Here is a 15157-nt window from a genome sequence, read left to right as displayed (position 1 = left end):
CCCTATCAGAGGATTTTTTTATCCAACACATTCTCCCTACGTACCTGTGGAGCACCGTACATATATAATACAAGGGCTTCCTGCTTAGGAATCACACACCAAGCCTTCTGCCAAGTCTTAGATTTTTCCAAGTATTGGAGAAAACTACATATCACACTGTTCCCAGATACTTCTGCTGATTCAATCTATAAGCGTGGAAAAGAAATATATTCTTTCAGAGAATTCCAATAGCTTAGTCTAGCTACAGCACAGTTCCTCAGATTATTATAGTTAGAACATAAGATGTTATCCATTTTCTGAGAGTTAAAGTACAGCAAATGTCAGTTGAGTGAAATAGTTAGAAGGAACCAGACACGATAAATCGCAATCCCTGATACTGAATTCACTATTTTGCTCTTTGTCAAAATAACATGGCATGGAAGCAACGAAGTGTTAGGACACAGAACTGATGCTGGGAGAATGGAGTGCTCTTATGTTTCTATAAGTGCCTGATAAAGATGGGAACTAGCTATTCTGACACTGGGTGCCTTATAAAGGACAAAATGGTGAGTTTAAAGAACAGTTGAAACAGGAAAGAATAGTACTGGAAGCTTCTGCTGAAGTCTCAAGATCATCTGCCAACCTTGGTTGGTTTTTAGTCAATAGTCCCCACTCTCTGCAAATCTCACTTGAGTACAGACACACTTCCCTCTTCTCCCTCTGCCCAAACTTCACCAGCTGTAAATGTCTGTAAGAATCCAGCAACCCTCTAAAATGTGTCATATTCAAAAGGGGGGCAGGAAGTGTGGTCAAGGGATCATGACTTGAGCCAAATCCATCCACCTAAGTCTGTTTTCAAACAAAATGGTCTCCATATGCAGGCTACTTTTAAAATGTATGTATACATATAGCGAGAGACAGATAGACAGAAACAAAACGTGCTTGGTGGTTGATCCACACAGTTTTCTGGATGCTGCCATAAACTATTGACATAAAAGGCTTTGCAGAAGCAAAGAGATCCAGTACATGACAGAGGCAAAAGCATGTGACTTGGCCTTTTTTTCCATGAATGGCTTGCCACACACAGCAGTTGCCATCCTGATGCAGCTCTAAGCAGCCACATCAGGGTGGCTGTTCTGTGAAACGATGGCTTTTGACTGTATCTAAACAAACACAGTATATGAATCCTAGTCTCAGGTCCAATCCAAAAGCTCTGTATATTAGTACCATGTAAACCATCCAAGAAAAATGCATCATCTTCCAATGAAAGGTAAGCCAAAGAGCATATTACACACAACACAATAACTCTTTAAATGTCATACCTCCAAGATTCCTTTCTTCTTCTTTTCTTCGCTATCTGTGCATCCTGTTATAATGTGGTAGCAGTCCTTACAAACCTTGTTCAGCTTACCACCATCATACTCAAGATGAGCTTTGTAATCAGAACATTTCCAGCAAACCACCTTAAGAAGAGGAAGAGGAGGAGGGGAATGAATTATTCTGGAATATTATTTTCCCTCTTCCCCATTCATTCTATATGGTGAGATTTTGCCAAACACATGCCTCCTGACATTTCCAAAAATGAAAGTCATCCATACTTGTTCCAAGGAAGAAACCTCCCTGAATTAGCTCTGCCACCCAAATCAATGCAATCCAAGACCCACAAACAATTAATTCAGGCTTAGGTTGTGAGATTACAATGTTTTTGTGATTCCCTCCTCTTCCCCAATAGAATTAAACCTGAGATTCTCGTTTTATTTTATTTTATTTATTTTTTTTGCATTTATATACCACCTTTTCCTTCTAAGGAATACATGGTTCCCCTCCCCCATTTCATCCTCACAAGAACCCTATGAAGTAGGTGAGGCCAAGAGATGGCGGCTGGCCCAAATGACCCAACCTAGCTAAGGGCTCATTCAGACTTCTTCTTGTCCCACCACTTTCCCCCAGGGAAATCTGATATTTACTGCTGAATCGGAGCAAACATCCATCAGGTTTACTGTAGATTGACGTCTGCTCTGATTCAGCACTAAACAGAAAACAGGGGCAAATAGGAAGCCACACAGACTCGAGCTTCCTAGGCACAGGACGAGCGGAAGTGTGGCCAAGCCGGGTTGTATCCACTACAGACATCCCACTGACACAAGGGCTTCTGCTTGAGCAACAAAACTTCAATAAGCTCTCTTCCCCCAATGCCCCACCACCAAACCTCCTCCATAGGATTGAGGCAAAACCCATAACAAACTGAGGGAGCAAGGAGCAGTTCCACTGCACAAGTGGGATGACTTCGCTGGATATAGCTCAAAGGAAATAAAATTCTCTCAACTAGTAATGGAACCCTAGTCACCCTGACAAAGCTTCAAATTTAAGGTTAGTTGAATTAGTTGAATTAGGTTAGTTGAATTAGATTATCAGTTGAAAAATCAGGTTAGTTGAATTAGATTATCAGTTGAAAAATCAGATATTAGTGACAGCTTAGAGAATAAAAACAAAGCATAAACTGTCTTCATCTTAGCTGCATCATCATCGAGGCAGGAAAACAAGACTTAAAAATCACCAACTGCTGAAAGAACAATTTAATGGGAAATTTCCTGAGCTGTCCGCAAAGGGAATCAGTTTGGCTCATACAGTGAAGCCGCCGCCCACATTCTGACCACTGCTCAATGGCACGTTCAACGGCAACAAAGCAGCATTTAGAAGCCACCAGCAGATGGCGGATCTGAGCAGGTTTTGGGCTGATCCAGCATCTGTTAACCAACTAGTAGACATGGCTTTGTGCTTACATGCCCACATGCTCGGCAATGATGCCTCCTCCTCGTCAGCGCATTGAAGGATTCCTTGCATTTCATGCACATGGTCACTTCATTGTCCCGAATCCATCTTGGTGCTCTCTTCCCAAGCTCAGCAGTCTGAAGGGAGGTGTGGAGAAATTATGAAGTCATTCGCAGCAGCGAAGAAAACAAATCACTTTCTTTCAGTGGGAAAGTAGCAGCACAACACAAGCAGTTTGGGAATATACATGTTTCTCGTTTTCTGTACTCCATAAAGTATTGACACTGTATTTTTTCTGCTCTTTGATCTGGTTTTCATAAATGCATTTTATTGATTATACTATGTTACATTATATATGCAAATAACTTTGGTGATTTGTCATATAAGTGAAAAGCAGCATCTTCTGCATAAAACAGAGCACCGTGCATCTTGATAGCACAATAAACTATGGTAAGCAGCAGCAGCAACAACAGTAATAAACCATATTCTCACATGAGCATCTAACAAGGATAAAGGACATGCTCATATGGATGCAAATGTGTTTCGTGAATTGATACTAAGAAACCAAGGCTGGATACATATGATGTGCTTATAGTGTATTTGAAGCACATTTTTACACTCAAACAATTCTGGGCACTGCAGTTTGTTAAGGGTTGTTGGAAACTGTACCTCTGTAAGGGACAAACTACAATGTCCAGAATTCTTTGTGGGAAAGAAAGTTGCTTTGAATGTGCTTTAAAGGTACAGCGTGTACGCAGGCCTCAAAGTGGAAACCTAACTGGGACAAAGCTAAGTATGAGGCCTCACTTTCAAAAGCCATTCCCAGCATTTTCAGGTGCAATTTTCACATCAGCAGCTTCAGACATACCCTATCAAAACGTTATGGGTGCCCACTTACAGAAACTTCAATAGGTGTGTCCTCATATTCTTTTGCAATAGCAGTTCTGAATGTTTCATTCCTTTGCTGAAAAGCATCTATAGTATTCTGGAGAGCCTGAAATGAATAGCATGGGTCAGAACTACTAAAACTTCAAATCTAACCAATTTAATGACAAAACAAAGGAGGTCACACAGCACGCTTGATTTATAGCTAGCATATTCGTTAATTTTAAAAAGGAATAAGCATTAAAAGTTTTAGTTTAAAGGAAGCACAAAAATAAGGCAGATTCCAAAGCGGCAGCAGTCTTAGGTTGTTGCAGCAAATACAAAATCCTTTCTAACAACTAGCAAACTTATTGTGGCATAATTTTTTTTTAAAAAAAATCACATTTACCTTTATCCATTCTTCTTTATCTTGTTCAGAACTACAGGAAACAGTTGGGACATAACAGTTAAAAGCAAGTTCAGGAAACATTAATTAGCTAGAGTCAAATCAATTTCTGTTTATTGAAGGCACCTATTACTTTGACTTGCCTGCGATGTAAATCTGAACACAGAAGGCTTAAGTGAGAATACTGTACTGAAAATGCCCCATTAAAACAAAAGCTTAGCATCCTGTATTCAAACGCTGCGCAGGATTATTTCAAATGAAATTTTAATTATGAATCACGATGGCATTATTAGCAGTAGCCTCCTGTCTCTCCCCCCATCCCACAATACATAGTGGTAAGGAAATGGTCAAATGATTGCACCCAGTCGTAATGTATGTATAGAACACACAAACAGAAACTCTTTCCAACATTCACAAATCATTCAGTTATAATTAGAGGTGGATTTCTCCCATCTTTCATAATTTCCTTCCCTTCACCCTACAAAAAGTAAAGAGGAAAACATTCCCAAATAAATCATATCTGTGACTCCACACAAATATTTTACTGCCCAATTTGAAGTCTATCTAAAAATAGTTTTGTGAGCCACCCAAAGAATTGATGTCATGGGGCAGCTACATAAACTTACTTAATAAAAAAAATATCTAAACACAAAAGTGTGCACACAAGGTGTACAAGATGTATAGGAATAGAGAGTTCTAACAAGCAACCGAAGGGTGGCTCCCCCCCCCCCAATATTAAAATTGCCGTTAAAATCCATCACCAGGGAAGAAGCTCAGAAGATTATTTCCCTACTCCTCTGTATCTTTGGGGAGACTGGAGTTATGCAATTCCTTCTACTTACTTAAATCTCTCGTGACGCACTAGCAGTTCTTTTGGGGCATTCTAATGCGCCCTTGCACAATTTGAAAATTATTGCTCCAGTGGTTTCAAATTCCAGCAATAGGAGAGATCTTGCACCCTTATAATCATGGGTATTTCCTGTCTGATTTAAAGCAAAGTAAGATGGATAAGGGACGCGGGTGGTGCTGTGGGTTAAAGCAGAGCCTAGGACTTGCCGATCAGAAGGTCGGCGGTTTGAATCCCCACGACGGGGTGAGCTCCCGTTGCTTGGTCCCTGCTCCTGCCAACTTAGCAGTTCGAAAGCACGTCAAAGTGCAAGTAGATAAATAGGTACTGCTCCGGCAGGAAGGTAAACGGCGTTTCCGTGCGCTGCTCTGGTTCGCCAGTAGCGGCTTAGTCATGCTGGCCACATGACCTGGAAGCTCCCTCGGCCAGTAAAGCGAGATGAGTGCCGCAACCCCAGAGTCGGCCACGACTGGACCTAATGGTCAGGGGTCCCTTTACCTTTACCTTAAGATGGAGAAAGGCAGGGGATTGTGAAGCCTGCTTCCACTTTTTCTGTTCATATAGATAGGGTAATAGTAGAGCAGGTCAAAACACCTGTTTATGAAGAACAGCTGCAACACAGTCTTTGCAGTTTTTCTTCTTGTAGAGTGGTACCTCTAGTTATGAACTTAATTCATTCCGGAGGTCCGTTCTTAACCTGAAACTGTTCTTAACTAGAGGCATGCTTTCCTTAATGGGGCCTCTTGCTGCCGCTGCGCCACTGGCACACGATTTCCGTTCTCATCCTGGGGCAAAGTTCTCAACTTGAGGTAACTCTTCCAGGTTAGCAGAGTTTGCAACCTGAAGCGTTTGTAACCTGAGGCGTTTGTAACTCAAGGTACCATTGTATTATATTGTTTTAAGCCTTGTAAAATGCAGCAAGTTGGGAAAATCTAAGAGGTGGAGCTTTTACTGCTTCTTTTGAGACCCACAATACTGATTTACTGTTCACCTTCTCACATCTGCCTGAAAAAATGCGGCTGATCTTACCAAACACTAAATGAACAATAAAGAAAGTATCTGCATCATGAGCGTAACAGGAAGCAACGTTCTATAATGAAGTGAACCTTACTGACCACCAACATAATTGTGCATTCTAGTGGCAATCAGAAAGCATGTACACAGGCTTTTCTGGTAAAGAAAATCCTCTGGGCAAGCTAAGCTTTGCATCAGAGCTAATGCACATTTTATGGGATGGGGAAGATTAATATTATCACTTATTAATATACTGAATGTGGAGGGAGGGAAAGCGGGCTAGGCTAATGTGATGAACAGACGATCACATTTTCATTCAAGCGCCTCTAAAAATTGGAATGGGATGGACCCTTAATGGGTCTACTCTGAGTATGGCTTGGTTCAATATTTCCATCAGTCTACAAGGGAACATTTTCTCACAGCTGCTTTTCTATCTCCCAAAGTGAGAATATCCTAGATGCCCTTTGATATTCTCAGCACTGGAGACATCAGAGATTATCATCACCCCATAGATTGGACAGTGACCTGAGAGGGGCAGTTTTGCCTTCCCTTAGGTGCTTCAGCTAGTATGCAAGCATAATCAGAACTACTACCCTGGAGGCAGCTTAATAAAATTGCATCTTCCTCTCAGCCTGTGGTTCACCAAGGTTAAGGATATGGTTGATCGAGGAGTTGGAAGAAAATCCATGCATTCCAGGTGCAAAATGATTGTAGCCCAAGTTGTAAATACCTTTCCACGTGGGCCTTACCACTTTAACATGTATCTATTAAGTAAAATGTAGCATAAACACTGACAACTGGGAAACACTGGTCTGTGAGCGCTCCAGTTGGAGAACAGCCTTTACCAAAGGTGTCATGGGCTTTGAAGACACTCGAACTCAGGACGCAAGGGAGAAAAGTGCTAAGAGGAAGGCACACTTGGCAAATCCACACCATTATCAACTCCCGCCCGGAAACCAATGTCCCCACTGCGGAAGGATGTGTGGATCCAGAATTGGCCTCCACAGTCACTTACAGACTCATTGTTAAAACCGTGTTTATGGAAGACAATCTTACTCGGCTTACGAGTGATTGCCAAAGATTAAGTACCACTATAATAACCTCAAATTTTCATCTTGCTTTACCTGGCCTGCAATTCCAAAGTTCGCTCTTTCCCAGAGACTTGGAATGTGTGTGGGTATTCTTCATTGTGCGTTTCCACGATTTTCATACCATCAATGCCAACTCTTGTCCGAACTGTGAACTTAGATCCCACCAAGCTGAATTTGGGGACACAGTATAGCAATCTGTTGTTGAACTGCAAAAAGCACAAGCCACATCAACCGATGTTAGCTGCCACAAAGACAAACCTCTCTTGCATAAAAGACTTGAAAAAGGTAGAGAAGCTTAAACAGCATACACAACAAAAAAGGAATGTTCAGAAGTGTGGTATAGAGGAGTTCGGTCAAGTTATCAATAATAAGGTCAAACATCTCACAGTGTTCACCATATTCCACACAGTAAGCACAACGTTCAATATGCTTTCAGAAAGAAATGCTAAATTTTCCAATGTACTAAATTAGAGGAACTTGTTACAAATTACATCAAACACTCATATTATAGCTGCCGCCTTCTGCTATGTCTTTTGCATTTCAAAAACTGCTTACATTTAAAATGTAAGGGAGGAGAGATGTGGGGGTAGGAAGCTAATTCAGAGTTCAGAGTTCAGAAAGGGTAGGAAGCTAATACAGAGTTCAGAAAGTGTTGTGCTCTTCCCGCGCTTGAAGCATGTAGTCAGCACTCAAGAATGAAGGTAAACACACATTCACACAGATGGGCAACCCCAAAGGAAGGCATGAGGAATGTGCAAAATAAATGAGGTACCCATGTGTATTTATTGCAGAAAGAAGCCTGCCACACAGTAACTTTGACCTATTAAGGACAGCCAAATGCACACTTGGTTGATCACTGTTCCATCAATTAATTTGAAATCTTCATTGTTTGGGACTGAGTTTTTAAGATGTTATTAAGCTCTCAGCATCAATCAGCAGTGGGCAAAAGTGTTTGGAAGAGCTATTGTACAGCTAGGTAAGTGTAGGTGACTTCCTAAAGCAAAAGGCAGAGCAAGATGGCGTTTGCTGCTGCTGCTGCTGCTGCTGCTGCCATTATTGCTGCTCTTGCTGGCTGTCTCTGTTCCACAAAATGCCACAACTCCCTGCTATGCACAGCAATTTATCCAGTCAGCTGTGTTTATGAGCAATGTATTTGCACACATTCACGTTGCACGACATGGCAGCAATTGCCCCACCAGAGCAAGAGAAGACAGTAGTAGCAGCAGTTAAGGCAGGAAGCAGCTGGGTAGCGGGGGGGGGGGGGAGTAAAGCAAACACGATAACATATGTTTCCAGCATGGCAAAACATTATAGGGTTAAATTGTTGTATACAGCACTTCTCCATAAAGGCTTATTGAATCGCCAACTTAATTTTTTTAGAAGCCTAGCCCATCTACAGTTATAAATTTTAGGGAAGTTTTTAATATTTAATGCTGTATTGTTTTTAACACTCGATTGGAAGCCGCCCAGAGTGGCTGGGGAAAACTCAACCAGATGGGCGGGGTATAAATAATAAATTATTATTATTATTATTATTATTATTATTATTATTAATGCAATCTTCATATGTATTGTTGAAACCACTGGTAATGAAATCTAACTACTTCCAAGGATTCAAAAGAAAAGCTAGTTTATTTGTACCCTACCGTTCCACATACTTCTAAAAACCAATGCTGCAATGAATGCAAGTTGCAAACACTAGTTTATTAAGTAGCTGGCATGTATTTTAATAGAGGGTAATATTCTGTGCCGACTTGAACTTCCCAAAACGGATGACTTTTTGACAACTACATTGACACTGGGGGGGGGGGAAGAGAGGGCTATTCCTCACATTTCAGATTTTCTTCATGTTGCATGGATTAACATATAAAACAGGCCTCAGAATTATGCTTGCTTGCTGGAATTAAAACTATTAACATATTCGGTTATTAATGATCAAACAAACCAGCAGCTCACTGAAAGGACATTTCATAGATAAATTACTTTAGTGGGTTGGTGTATGTAAGGGGCCTGGGATTCTGTTACACTGACTTGAAGCTCTCTCTTTTTATCTCTTGAGCATACTATAAAATGGCTTGCAAGGAAGGACTCATTATGGATTAGGCTGAGGGCAGATTAAGTATACATAAGGATTCTCCAGGATCACTTTGATGGTTTAATCCACATCTGTGTCATCTAAAGCTTAAATGGAGTATAAGTGAAGTTTTTTCCTCATGCAGGCTTTAAACATGCATATCCTTCATACCTGCTTGAAGCGGAATTAATAAATATGCCCATTAGGAGGAGGAGGGCCAGAAAATATATATGTAAAAATGCACCTCCCCGTTTACAAGGGAGAGGAAAAAACCTGCCCATTTAATGGGTGGAAATGTGTTGCTAGCAGTAACAGAAGGTGCTTGAGCTTCACCAGCAAGGTAAAAAATAATAAATGTATTGTGCCTCCTCAGCCAAATTCACTGAGGCAGTAGAAATACTCCCATCAATCCAGTCTGCAAATTGGGAGGCTCCTTTCCCAAAAAGAATTCAATCCTTGTGTTTTCAGACTTAATAATGGTTTAGTGCTACAATTGCACCAACACAAGCCATTGTTATGCTTACTCATAGTTTCAAAGTTTGCTAGGAGTGGTTAAGAGAGAACCTCATTAACATTAATTCAGATGCAACACTAAACAATGGTTAAGACAAATAAAGGGATAAGAGGAGGGAATTTGTACAGGATGAAGGCATGCTAGTTTGCAAGGATAATTTTTTTTCCAGAGAGCCAGTATTATGTCTGCACCAAACCAACAAAATAGAAGATCCACCAAAAGATCAGATTTAGAAATGTTATGCACAGGCTAAAATTAAGTGGGGTGTAAGAAAGAAATACTCACTAAGAAAAGGTATCTTTCTTGGGCAGATGTATTACGAGCAGCAAGTTTAAGTATTTGTCCTTCTTTTATGAGTTCATTTGAAGGATTGACAATGTCTTCTTCTTCTCCTAACATTTCATAAACCTCCAACAACTTCTTTAAGTTTTCCTTTTCCATCAAAACAAAATGCGACAACCGTTAGAGCACGCCACTTGTTAATTTTTTTTAATGAAAAAGGTTAAATCGTTAAGAACAAAAACATGCAACTGTTATAGCAAGAGCTGTCCTCTATGAAAATGATTGGTGGCATTGCTACAATAAAAATTAGGAAACGGCTTGCAATTATGAACATCTCTTGCAACAACATGACTTTCCCAATAAAATATTTGTACATCTATGCTTGCTAAGAGAAAAATCCCATCAATAAACATCCTCAAAAGATACTATATTCAATGAGTGGACAAGAAAGGAACTTGGGAGCAAGTGTGGTGTAGTGACAGGAGCATCCAGATAAGATGGGCGGAATCTAGGTTCAAATTCACCAACTCAGCCATACAAGCTCAATGGGTGACCTTCAGTCAATCATTCTTTCTCAGTCTAACTCATGGGTAGGCAAACTAAGGCCCGGGGGCCGGATCCAGCCCAATCGCCTTCTCAATCTGGCCCGCGGATGGTCCGGGAATCAGCGTGTTTTTACATGAGTAGAATGTGTCCTTTTATTTAAAATTCATCTCTTGGTAATTTGTGGGGCATAGGAATTCGTTCATTCACTGTCTGAGGGACAGTGGACTGGCCCCCTGCTGAAAAAGTTTGCTGACCCCTGGTCTAACTTATCTCACAGGGATATTGTGAGGATAAAATGGGAAGGGGAGGACCATGTATGCTGCTCTGAGCTCCTTGGATGAAAGGTGGGAGATAAATGTAACAAGCTTCATCCAGTAAAACACTTGAATCGCTTGATAACAGAGCTGCAATATTTAGCCACTAATTTATTAGAACAATGCATTTTTAAAAACTAATGACCAAAACAGTGACTCCAATTAATTGGCAATGCTTTTAAAAATATTCTAAGGTAAGCCCTTAAAAGCTACATATGACAACTGTCATCTTAGAAGTATCCCCCAATGTAAATTACATCTTATGATATAATACCTGCTGTGAAACATACACATTCCTTGCTTTAAGGTGAGGAGTGTACTTTCCCCAAAACTGCATTTATTCATACAGATTTAATCAGAATCTAATACATATAATTGAATAAGGGTTTTTTCCAAGCATGTGACAGCCCTACCTTTCCATTTACCGTATTTTTCGCTCTATGAGACGCACCAGACCACAAGACGCACCTAGTTTTTGGAGGAGGAAAACCAAGGAAAAAAATATTCTGAATCTCAGAGGCCAGAACAGCAAGAGAGATCGCTGTGCAGTGAAAGCAGCAATTCCTCTCGCTGTTCTGGCTTCTGGGATAGCTGCGCAGCCTGCATTCGCTCCATAAGACGCACACACATTTCCCCTTACTTTTTAGGAGGGAAACAGTGAGTCTTATAGAGCAAAAAATACGGTAAGTTACCTTAAAATGGTTGAACGAGACTTTGAAAAAGCGAATATAAAAGGCTTAATTGCAATCTTTCCTACTTAGACACCCGCCAAATTGCCTGTTTTATCTCCTGATGTGGATTATGCAAAGGAAAAAATCTCACAGAAGTCACTCACCATTTTTCGGATGGCGCTATTAGAGTGACTTGCTGCTGTAGATATTATTTCCAAGGATTCTATAAGAGAAAAATGACCCCCCGAAGGTTAATTACTATTACTATGATACATAAACAATGGCTTCAAATGCTAACTTGCATGTTTCACTTTTTTATTGCCAACAAATTATAATGAATTACAAGATTCAGGCTGTAATCCTTTACATACTTACTGGGAGCAAGTCCCACAGAACTCAATGAGACTTACTTATGAGTAGACATGTATAGGATTGTGCCCTCAGTCCAATAAGTTTCCTTAGACTTATGTGAACTTAAAGTAGATAACATCAAAACTTGGAGAAGTAAAAAAAAAAAAAAAAAAAAAAAAAAAAAAAAAAGACTTTGTGAAGTTGATATAGGTACCTTAGTCCCTAGGTATAAAACAGACACAGGTTTGGTAATATATCTTTTGTTAGAATGAAGCATATGAAATAAGTTCTGTGTGGAACAGTGCTTTAGGACTAGAAACTACAAACTAGCAGTCAGTTCAAATTGCTATCTGCCCCTCTAGCCACCTCAAAACAAAATCCTTATGAGAATGACATCTTTGCTCATCTTCCCACAACTAAAGAAATATCTAGAACCCAGTAAAAGGCTTTGCTTAAGGTGTATTATCCCCACCCCTGCCCCCGTTGCTTGTGTAGCGGTGGTGGGGTCCTGAGCACCTCTAGCTTTCCGTCTATGAAATGTGTATTTTGCATTTATTGCATTTCCAAATGTGCCCCTATGCCCAAACAGATCAGGGACCCCTGATCTACTTCAACATCCTATTTTCTACAGCAGTGGTGGCCAAACTTGGCCCTCCAGCTGTTGTTGGACTACAACTCCCATCATCCCTAGCTAACAGGACCAGTGGTCAGGGATGATGGGAACTGTGGTCCCAAAACAGCTGGAGGGCCAAGTTTGGTCACCACTGTTCTACAGCAAAGAACCAGATTCCTTTGGGAAGCCAACCATCTCCTGTTGCCATTCCCCAGTAAGGGCTATCGAGTGGCATGCTGCCTCTGAAGCTGGTGCCATGAAGACCAATAGCCAGTGAGAGATTTGCACTCCATCAATTTTCCTAATCTCATTTTAAGCCCTCTAAACTAGAGGCCACCACCGCATCTTGTGGCACCAAATTCTACAAATTAATTATGTGCTGCGTCAAGGATTAATTCCTTTTGTCTGTCCCAAATCTCTTGCTAATCAGCTTTGAATTGTGTTGTTTGTGCGTTCAGAATCTGCACTCCTTTCCAGAAAGGAAATTCTGAAAACACAGCATATTTTCATTTGTCCAGAAAGTCTGAACAAAGGGGATATAATAAATTTAGTAAAATACATTTAGTAAATAAATAAATAAATAAAATGGTATTTAAACAAATTGCTTCTTGTGAAGTGCTGTTCTTTGTTTCCTTTTCTTGGGATAGTTCTGAAATATTAATGGTCCATCCCCCCCCCCCTTTTACAGATTTACTGTGTGATGCTGAATATATAACCCACACAAATGTATTTACTTTCAGCATCCTTCCAGTCTAGAGAGTCTTGAGGCAATTTTCTTAGATAGTCCTTCAGAAGCATCTCGTATCTTGGAATGCGCTGCACTGGTTCCAGCATGTGATGTTGCAAGGTGAGATTTCCACAGACTTTCTGCTTCTAAAAGGACAACATACTTGTATTGAAACTGAGGGTCCAGAAATGCATCTCTTGCACTCTGCATCCGTTAAAAATACTTTATTTCAGTAACACTCTCTTAGTGATATTGGCAAATGAAAGCAATATATTTCATCCAGGGATTTTATTTAATAATTCAGAAAGTTGATTATTAAATGAAATCCTCAGCTAAATGTGTTGCTGTCATTAAATAATTTAAACCCTTTATACTATCTGTAAACAGACTTTATACTTCCCACTCTTTGTTATCTATTCTAAACCCAAAAGAATATCAAAAGAAAACATAGTCATATAAAAGTAGTTTTAAAATATTGTTTTGATAACAGAATTCAAACATTGGGTGATATACAATTGAAGCATCCTACTTGTGCAACAGAAATTCCAGGTTTTCTTCTCCTTCACACCACTCCCAGCTCCATGTGTATGATGGGCTGAGGGAAGTGAGATATAATTTTCTCATTCTTTGAGAAAAAGAATACTATGCTTTCTGAAGTCCGTCCGTCCGTCCGTGTGTATGTGTGTGTGTACAAACTTGCATTGTGCTGCCCCAGACTAGCTTACTACCTCAAACTTGGCTATCTTTGCCATGGGGCAGGGTGAGGGGCTAGATTCAAATCAAACAACTGCAAAATATTCTTCAACAGATAACTATTGCTGAGACATTAGCTGACCCATGGAAGAATTTCAGATAATTGCACTTTGATTACAGGAACGTCAAGCCATTCTTCAGGTAGTAAGGCCGCTCAACAAAAACTGATTATATGTTGGTGTTAAGATGAATGTTACAGAAATAAGAGTGAATGGGTTGAAAACTGACCATAAGGTACACTTGTTGGCGTTACTTCAGATTGTTTTACCAACAAGGCATAGTAAATGTCCTCTTTTAACCAGAAAAATGGAAGTCAGTTGTTTACCAGACAAATGTAAAAAGCTTTCTGACATTCCCCATTTGTTTCCTAAAGTTCAAAGGATAAAATGCTGAATAGATATGTACTGAATTTCGGACACCTCTATCAGCACACACAGATACAAGCCAGAGGTACACTCCTTCTCCCTCCTCTCAACTTCATATACAACTATGAAGTTCTATACGATAAATGCATAATAAGTATTCCAATATAAATACTTATTTAGTCCACAATGTAGGTATAAGAGATAAGCAGAGTAAACCAAATGGTGCATAATACTATTTCCTTAAAGAAGCCTGGGGTGGGTTCCAATTCACACATGGAATATCACACAGGTAAGCACATGCTCATTATCTACTGACAGGTTGCTCCCACTCGGTTACGTAAGTTCACCATTACATGCATGGATAACTCACATAAATAAAAGGGTAAGAGTGCAAGCCTCTCACATCTGGAACTCCATGTGCCCTCAAAGCACCCGTTTTGTTCAACCAATACACTATTATCAAGCAATGAAACAAAAGTGCCGCAGTCACAATCTTGACTGCCAAGAAATTTAGCATGTCACACATACAAACGCACACACACTACCTGAATTTCTTGGATAATACATTTGAAGACAGGTGATCGCTCAGTCCACGTTTTCACCAGTTCCATTGCGTTGTCAAAATTCTTCACATACTCCCCATACATTTTGAGGAAAGGAGCTAGCTTCTGTAGGATGTCACTGATCCTGGGGTTTGTGTCCCTGGACAGGCAAAAGAAAGCAGTTATAGAGATAAACATGGGAGGTCAGACAATATGTACTATGGGCACCTCAATTCTGTCAAATATGTATCTTTTAGTTTATTCTGCTTGATAACTACCTTGTGATTGTGTGATTGACTTTTTTTTTAAAAAAGTATTCCATAAACTACGTAAACAAACAAATTATGTCTCTAACTCACAGCTTTGTCAAGTAACCCTAAGAAAAAACCATGTGTGAAGCACCTCTAATAACCCTACCAAATAAACACTGCA

The 15157-nt window shown here is 40.1% G+C and overlaps 1 protein-coding gene across 5 annotated transcripts in view; it reads right to left on the bottom strand.

The window, feature by feature from the left end:
• Positions 1–15157, bottom strand: part of FGD4 (FYVE, RhoGEF and PH domain containing 4) — a 103674-nt gene that overhangs the window by 8852 nt on the left and 79665 nt on the right. For all 5 annotated transcript variants that reach the window (XM_081878889.1, XM_081878893.1, XM_081878891.1 and 2 more), the window contains exons 7-16: positions 14729–14885; positions 13073–13211; positions 11539–11597; positions 9847–9993; positions 7007–7179; positions 4025–4055; positions 3650–3745; positions 2763–2888; positions 1302–1442; positions 45–185 (exon numbers count right to left, since the gene is read on the bottom strand). In XM_081878889.1, coding sequence (XP_081735015.1) covers positions 45–185; positions 1302–1442; positions 2763–2888; positions 3650–3745; positions 4025–4055; positions 7007–7179; positions 9847–9993; positions 11539–11597; positions 13073–13211; positions 14729–14885 — 1210 coding nt within the window. The remainder of the gene's footprint in view (positions 1–44; positions 186–1301; positions 1443–2762; positions 2889–3649; positions 3746–4024; positions 4056–7006; positions 7180–9846; positions 9994–11538; positions 11598–13072; positions 13212–14728; positions 14886–15157) is intronic.

Source organism: Podarcis erhardii (assembly GCF_964252035.2).
Source record: "Podarcis erhardii genome assembly, chromosome: 10".
Classification (NCBI taxonomy): Eukaryota; Metazoa; Chordata; class Lepidosauria; order Squamata; family Lacertidae; genus Podarcis; species Podarcis erhardii.
This window is presented reverse-complemented; position numbering and strand designations above follow the sequence as displayed.